At 45.7% G+C, this 8,440-nt stretch overlaps 1 protein-coding gene across 4 annotated transcripts in view; it reads right to left on the bottom strand.

Annotated features, from left to right (window-relative positions):
• Nucleotides 1-7,137, bottom strand: part of ZDHHC13 (zDHHC palmitoyltransferase 13) — a 61,515-nt gene extending 54,378 nt beyond the window's left edge. For 2 of the 4 annotated variants that reach the window (XM_006164845.3, XM_027766842.1), the window contains exon 1: nucleotides 6,992-7,137. In XM_006164845.3, coding sequence (XP_006164907.1) covers nucleotides 6,992-7,018 — 27 coding nt within the window. In that variant the 5' untranslated portion in view covers nucleotides 7,019-7,137. The remainder of the gene's footprint in view (nucleotides 1-6,991) is intronic. The other 2 variants (XM_027766843.1, XM_006164846.3) reach the window with 2 other exon arrangements.
• Nucleotides 7,138-8,440: the final 1,303 nt, after the last annotated feature.

Below are 8,440 nucleotides of genomic sequence, written 5' to 3'. Positions count from 1 at the left end.
TCTGAATTGTATATCTGACATTTCTACGAGTTCCACAATATTGTCTATGGATGATGAGGAATTGATGTTATGGATGATGAGGAATTGATGTTTTCCCTTGTGAGGGAAATATTTCCTTGGTTTCTCTTATTTCTTATGTCTATGCAATGATTTCTAGTCTGGTAAATTATATGTTTCTTTGTAAATTCTTCAAGAGAATTCTGAGTGTTCAAAGGCAAGTAGGAGGTGGTGATCAGTGGTCTCTCTGCTGCTCTACCTCCCCGACACTCACCCAGCAACCTGCACGATTGTCTCTGGACATGGATAATTCAAAGTCCTCCCAGTTTCTAGAGTAGATATACCTGGGGCTGAGCTGCTGAACTTCAATTGAAGAAGACAGAAAGGGTTTCCAGGTGCATGTCCAGGAAATGCTGAAGTCTGAGAATTCTGAGGCATGTGGCAGGTGGTGAGACATAGTCCCTATGCAGTTTAGTCCCCCTGTCACTCTGTGCAGCCAGGCCCATCACTGGGGGTGCGTGTCCTGATGGCGCAGGGAGCGAAAAAGGAGTGCTTCTCCAAGTCCCAATTAACACACCTAAAAGTTCAAAGGCATGTGGTTGAGGGAGTGAGCCACACTCTGCAGCACAACCTCCCAGCTGCCAACAGCTCACCAGGCAGCAAGGGCCTTCACTGGGGTGGATGTCCTGATGGCATGGAGAGCAGGGAGAGAAGGGCTTCTCCAATACCCATTTAACACACCTGAGACTTCAAAGGCTCCTGATGGCATGGAGAGCAGGGAGAGAAGGGGTTCTCCAAGATCCATTTAACACACCTGAGACTTCAAAGGGATGTAAAGGAGGGAATGAGCCCAGCTTTGCAGCACAACCTCCCAGCTGCAGATGGCTCACTGTGCAGCAAGGTCCCTCACTGGGGCTGATGCACAATGACGCAGGGAGTGAGGAAAGAAATGCTTGTCCAAGTCCAAATTAACATCTCTGGCATGGCTTTTAAGCTGCCAGATCTGGGATTCGAACCATGCTCAGTCATGTGGGAATTCTGCACCTTAATCACCACACCATTTGTAGGCTTGTTAACTCTTCTTTTTTTTTTTTTTTTAAGATTTTATTTTATTCATTTATTTTAATTTGACCAGAGAGGGTCAGAATGAGATAGAAAGATGGAAAGTGAGTAAGCAAGCTGCCAGGTCCAGGATTCAAACTGCTGTCAGACAGGAGGGAGTCCAGCACCCTTAACCACCACACCATCTGCCGGCCCCTTAACTCTTTTTTAAAAATATTTTTCCTTTATTCAGGATTAAATGTATGCACTTGAGAAAAAGAGCAAAGGAGAGAAACACCCCTCACAGGGTCTGAAATGCTGCAAGATGCCCTCCCTCCAGTCCGCCAGCCCATCAAATCTTGGGCACTCTTGTGTTCCAGGCTGAATGGGCGGGGGACTCAAATTGTTGCTGCCATGTGGGTTCTAGCTTCTCTCGAGTAGTACATTACCACTGCACCATGAAGCCAGTTCTAGAGAAACAAAAATTCATGACTTCCCTTAGTCACTGACAAATGAGTAAACAGAAAGTAAGTTAGGATAGGAAAAGGATTAGGAATCAGAAAAGGCTAGAAAAGACTTAAAGAGTCTTTGGCATGGTTTTTAAGCTGCCAGGTCTGGGATTTGAACCATGCTCAGCCATGTGGGAATTCTGCACCTTAGTCACCACACCACTTCTAGGCTCGTTAAATCTTTTTTTTTTTTTTTTTTAGTCTAGCAACATAATTGTCAATCTAATAGACTTATCTCATCATGGCTTTAATTTGCACCCCCATTGCTAATGAGGATGAGCATCTTTTCCTCTTATTTGCCATCTATATATCTTCTTTGGTAAAGTATGTGTCCAAGTCTTGTGCCCACTTTTTAATTAGGCTTTTTTTCTATTAAATTTTGAGAGTTATTTATATTATTCATATTATATATTCTAGATTCAAGTCCTTTGTCAACTATGCTATTTGCATACATTATTTCCTGTTCTATAGCTTATCTTCCCATTTCTTAAGTTTCCTTCACTGAGCAGAAGTTTTAAATTGTGACATAGTCCAGTGTACTAATTTGTCCTTTTAGACTTGGTTTGAGTGTTGCTTCCAAGAAATACTCTCTTACCATTACAATTCCTTTGTTCAGAGAGGAAAATTCTCCCTCTGAGTGTCAGGTGACTGCGCTGCCAGCAGACCCCTTTCCAGCTCATTATAACTGAACTAGATGGCTTCTCGTGGAGCTCTGTCTACACCAGGGCTCACTTTCCAGGGCTCAAGTCTAGGCTGGGGAAAAGCTAGAAGGGAAAGGTAAATTGCTACTGAATAGGTAAATTCTGATTTATCTGGTAATCTCTCTCTCTCTGTCTCTCTCATATACTCACAAACACACACACAAGTCACACACAGCTAAAAACAAACATGTAGGTAGTTAGATAAAAATGTAAATAAGATCATTATTTCAGGATCTTTTCATCACAACAAGTATAACCATATCCAACCAAAAGAAGGCAAAGGGTTAAGGAAAAAAGAATTATACTCTGAAGTTTTTGTGAAACTGAAAGAGGATCAGGAAAGGGTTAAGAAACAGAACAGCAGCAGACAAGCAACCTTCAGTCTCGAAAGGCAGAGACGGAGGAACTGCTTCTGCAGTCTTCTCTCAGCCTACTCTGTCCTGATTACACTGATGAAACAGGTATCAACTAACCATAGATTTCTGGTGCTCTCATGTTTGCTGTGTGATGGTGGCTAATCACCCACCCTATTTTTGGTATCAATGTTGACCTTCGTAAAATGAAAGCAGCAGATCAATATACCTAGAAAGTTCTTTACAACTTCCATCTGTACAGTCCTAAAAGGAGCCTATTATAGTTAGGGTTGACCTGTGCACTGGTAAAGACTTCACTGCATGAACAATATGGAAGAGCTTAACCACCACATGGCTGCCTACCATGTTAAAGTAACAGAACAGACTAAGCACATCCTCGTGATGCTGGCAAGCTCCCAAGAGTCCTCATTAATCACTAATTCAGGGAAATGTAAAGAGCACCTACTATGTACCAATCACAGTACTAGATAATTAGGGATAAAAGATGAGTAAGATAGGAGTTCTGCAACAATTCATTTGTCAGACACTTACTGAATGCTTACCAGGAGTCAGCTACTCTTCTAGACAAAAGGATATGACAATGACTGTAACAGACAAGATACCTGTTTTCCAAGGAGCATATATTCTAGTTAGAGGGATGTTCTCTTCCCCATCCTCACTAGTAAAATGCTCTTTAGGCCTTGGACTAAAGAATGGGTGGACTCCAGGTGACTATAAGCAATCAAACAAGACCACTATCATGACTGGATCACCTGAACCACAGTGAAAAATGCACTCTATGTTAGAAGTCTCAAGATCTCTGCTCTGCTGCTCATTTGCTGTGGATCTTTGGAAAATAAGTTTTTGTTTCTGGGTTTTGATTTCATGAGAAAAGCAAAAGGGTTAGACTAAATCAATGATTTTAAAATCTTCCTAACAGCATAGCCCTTTATGAACATATTAAAACTAACCTCGCTAATCAGAAAAATGCATATAGATAGTAACTTTTGCATATAATTCAAGATGTCCATTGACAGCCTGACGCCTCTCCTACGTAAGAATCTATGAACTAGATTTCAATGAAATGCCTTCTAGCTCCAAGAACTCTATGATTTCATTCCATTTTACATCCTCTGCTCCCCCTAGGATTCTAGTCTGCAATTGTCAAGAGGTAGGAAGACATGTTTTTGTTTGTTGTTACCTTAATTAAGTTATATAGGCCAAAGACCAGATGTGGTGGTGCAGTAGTAATGCAATGCACAACCACATGGGAAGGTCCTGGGTTTGTGTCCTGAGGTCTCCCTATCAACACCGATGTGTACATATGTGCCAATGACCTTGGGCAGCTGTGGCTGGGGATGGATCACAGTGGGAAGACCTGTTGGGGGTGACTCTCTTTCTCTCATAGAATAAATAAACTTTTTTAAAAAATACATAAACAAAAAGAAAAAAGAGAGACGATACCAAGAAAGAAACATATAGCAAGCTGAACAAGATATTATGAAAATTACATAAGAAACATGTAGAGGGGCCAGTAGGTGGTGTGGAGGTTAAGTCAGCTGGATCCCACATGGCCAACTCTCTGGTTCAAGTCCCAGACCCAGTGGCTTGAAAAAACACACTACGTGCCTATATGAACAAGATATTATGAAAATTACATAAGAAACATGTAGAGGGGCCAGTAGGTGGTGTGGAGGTTAAGTCAGCTGGATCCCACATGGCCAACTCTCTGGTTCAAGTCCCAGACCCAGTGGCTTGAAAAATCACACTATGTGCATGTATGTGCATGCTCAAAATCCTGAAGGGAGAATGGAGGAACAGGGACTGCAGTGCAGCCATCTCTCCTAGAGGATGATTTCTCACTTTATCTCTCTTTATCTCTCTCTGGTGAAAGCACACAATAGCAAAAACTAAAAAATAAAGATACATGTAAATACGAACATGGTAACTGTGACAACACAGCACTAAAATTCTTTGATACCTAGCTATCAAGAGGTAGAGTTGATGTACCTTCCTCTTAACTCTGAGCTCTGTTCCTGCTTCAATAACAAAATACTGCAAAAGTGGGCCAGCTCCATAGCCCAGCTGTTAAAGGAGCTAGATCATACATGGCAGAACCACAGTTCAAATGTTGGCCCTGGCAGCTTGAAAAACATGCCGGGTGCATGTATGTGTGTATGCCCCAAATCCTGATGGGATAGAGAAATGGAAGAAAAAGGATTGCAGAATGAACACATCCTGTGGGAGGCGGTGTTTTCTCTCTCTTGCTCTCTCTGGTAAGCACACATCCTATGTCAATGAAAAATAAAATAACGAAGTACGTCATAAGTGATGCCAAGCCATTTTGCAGACCCAGGCCTTAGTAACAGGTCGCTTCCTTCTCCTATCTCTAGAGAGGCTCACCTTGGAACCCAGCCACCACACTGCAAAGGCCCAGGCCACACATAGGTGTCCCAAAGTTGGTACCAATTGCCAGACATGTGAGTGAAGGAATCCAAAATGAGATCAGCCCCAGCTTATAGAGGAACAGAAACACACCAACCCAGCCACAGCCTGTCCTAATTCCTGATGCACACAGTCCACGAGTGCAGCAATGGCTATTTTCCCCCACTGTGTTCTGGGTGGTTTGTTACATCACAATAGATCACTGGGGCATCTTTAAGCTACAAGAAATCAGACGCTATTTCTCACTCAGTTATCATGAATCAGATTATTTGTCTCAAGAGTAAATAAGTACTGTTGAAGTTACAGTGGCATTAATTTAATTTAACAGAAAATCATAGGTCTAGAAAACCATATTGAAACTCTGAAGGGGGTCACTATCCTGACAAATCACCAAATAAACAAAAAGGGAGCAGGAGAGAGAGACAGAGACACAGAGAGAGAGAGAGAGATCGATCTGATCTGTCAATGACATTATCCAGAAGTACTAGAGTTAAGTTTCCAAGTTCAATCATTAAGTACTTACAGAGTACCCACCAGTGCTAGGCACTATTCTAGATGTTAGGCACACAGCTGTGAACCTAACAGATAGAAATCACAGCCTTCACAAGGAGAGAGAAAGAGACAGCAAACAGGACCAGTAAGTATGTTTAAATGGCATTAAATGCCGAGGAGAAATGTGTAATAAGGAAGGAGGTGAGGAAGTGTTCCTGGCAGTGATGACACTAGGAAGAGCTTGCAGTTTTATTGCTGTTGTTATTTTTTATGCCAGAGGAGGCATACATGTGCCCAAGAGAAAGGGGAGAGACAGACAGACAGCACTCCCCCAATGGACCTGGTTACACCACAATCCTACAATTTTACTTATGCCACACTGAGGTGACGTCTGCATCAAGATCTCAAAGAGGTGGGGAACACAAGGAAAGAACATTCCAGACAGAGCAAATAGTAAGTACAAAGGTCCTGAGGCCAGTGTGGCTGGGATTGATTAAACAAGCAAGAGTAGTAAAAGATGAAGTTAGAGAAGAAGGTGGGATTAAGATTGCATAAGCAAATTCTGGCAAAAATCCATCAGCACTGAACTTGAAACCAAGAGACCTCGACTCAGTGAGAGCGGGAATATTTTTGTCAGTTTTGTTCACTGATTTATCGCCAGCCCCTAGAATGGTGTAGACACTCAGAACACATTTGTTGAATGAACGAATAATATTAAGACGGACCAGTCAATACTCTAGGTACTGGGGAAGGACCAGAAGCAAAAAGGACAAAAACCTTGTTCTTTCAGGGCTAGCATCTCCCCTCCTCCCCCCCCCCCCAAACTTCCCCTGCTGGGCCGCCCTGTTCTCTGGAACTTTCTGGCTTTTAGTAATACCTTCCACGAAAGTCCTCGGGGATTAGCAGATCGCTAACGCATACTCCCTTTGCACCCCCTTCCTCCAGCCCAAACAGCCCTCATTCTTCCAAGGAGTAAGCAAGGAGGCAGGACCTCGAGCGAAATCGGCGCTGGGTGGGGCGAAGGCAGGCGCCGAGGCGCCTGGGCCGAAAAGGCAATCAGCAGAACCGCTCAGACTCCGGGCCAAGGTCAACACCCGCGGGACCAACGCAGGTGTGTCACCTGACCCCCCCTTCCAGGATCGCCACCTGCCCTCCCCAGGCCCACAGCGATCCCTGCCGGGCGGAGTACCGGCCCCAGGGGGCGCCCTGGCCCGCGGACCGAGGCGGGAGGGGCCGCCCAGGGTCCTCACCCGTCTGACCTCGCCTTTTCTCCCCAGTCTCCTCGGCGAAAATCCCCAGCAGCATTCTTGGGGGCTCCAGGCTCCCGCCTCCCCAGCCTGGGCCAGCTGCCCCGGGAGGCCCTTTTTCGAGATGCCTCGCACCCACTCCATCCCTCTCCCACAGCCGCAGCTATTCAGGGCCTCCCAGACACCCGCCGCCCGGCCGCACTCACCTGCGAGCCCAGCGCCGGCCCCTCCATCTCCGCAGGCACCGGAGGCGGCGGCTGCTTCTCCGCGAAGTGGCGGCCGCAGCCCGCCCGCCAGCGCGCCCCGGGCCGCTCTACTCACACTTCCTGCTTGCGCCCCCGCCTCTGCCGCCGCGGTCCCCGCTCGCGCGCTGCGCCGCCAATCACCCTGGGAGAGCCAATCCCCGCCCGCTCTCGGCCGGGGCGGGACTTTCTCGCCGCCCAGGAACCCAGTAGGGAAACCGCCGGGCGGAGGCCCCGCCCCGCCGTGTGCTCGCCCAGCCCCAGCTGGAGACAGCTCGCCTCTCTCAGGTGTCCACCTGCCCCACGTGTGCATGCAGGTACAGGATCGACGTCAGCCAACAGCTACTCAGAGCAGATCTGGACTTGCTTACTTCAAAGCTAGATGACCTTGAGAAAGTCCCTTTGCCTCAGTGTCCTCACCCGAGAGATGGAGACAATAAGGCCACCTACTTCGTAGATTTGACAGAAGGATTAAATGAAGGAAAAGCATGGGAAGCCTTCAGTCAATGCTTGGCACATGGAAAGGAAACAGTAGGTGTTTGCTATTGAAATCGTTACCACTCCCCATTGATGCAATCTCAGGCAAATCGCTTCGGCCTTTTGAGCTCTGTTTCCTCATAACCTGATAGAAAATATGTGAGTTCCACAGTGCAGGCTACAGGGGGATTGGGCAAGAACCCCCACGTGCAGCTCCCAGGCTATTTGGTCGGTTGCACGGGAGAAGCTGGTGTTTAATCCTACCCAGCGTCAAAGTTCTACCAAGCAAGGCTATGACTTGGTCCCTACCCTTATGAGCTCTGGTGGGGAGGAGGGTGTCTCCTACCTCAGCTTCCAGAAGACACGAGGAATTTTCTAGTTCATCACTTAACACAGTTCTTTGTAATTATTCTTAATGTGTCTCTTGTCAAACCAAATCAGATTACAACTTTTAGAAGCAAATTTTTTAAAAAATGAAAATACAACTTCCTTATCCATAAAATACACCTCTAGGAATCTAACAAAGTGCTGGGTTTCTCCATGAAAAATACTACAATGATACAATAAAATTGTCATTTCCTTTTTATTTTACTGCCTTGTCTATCGGCACACCTGCCTGCCTCGCCCTCAAACCCCCAAGCCCTTTGAAGGCAGAAACCATGCTGTAGCCATCTCTGCACTCTGGTGCCCAGTACAGAAGACATGGAAAATGTTCAGCCCAATTTTATTGAGTGGATGGGTATTTGTACAGGTATGTCATCAATGTATACAATACAAGAAGAGACAAATTGAGCAACAAATAGACACGTACGCAACTTCCTTCGAGAGCCAGAGGAAAACAATTAATTCAGGCATTGGGCAAGGCTTCACAGGAAAGATTCTCTCGGTGGGGTCGTTTTGCTAACTAATCAGAGCTTTGTTCCTTGATCATTTACT

This window comes from Tupaia chinensis, unplaced genomic scaffold (assembly GCF_000334495.1).
Source record: "Tupaia chinensis unplaced genomic scaffold, TupChi_1.0 Scaffold143740_1, whole genome shotgun sequence".
Lineage (NCBI taxonomy): Eukaryota > Metazoa > Chordata > Mammalia > Scandentia > Tupaiidae > Tupaia > Tupaia belangeri.
Note: the sequence above shows the minus strand (reverse complement) of the source record. Positions and strands in the feature narration are given on the sequence as shown.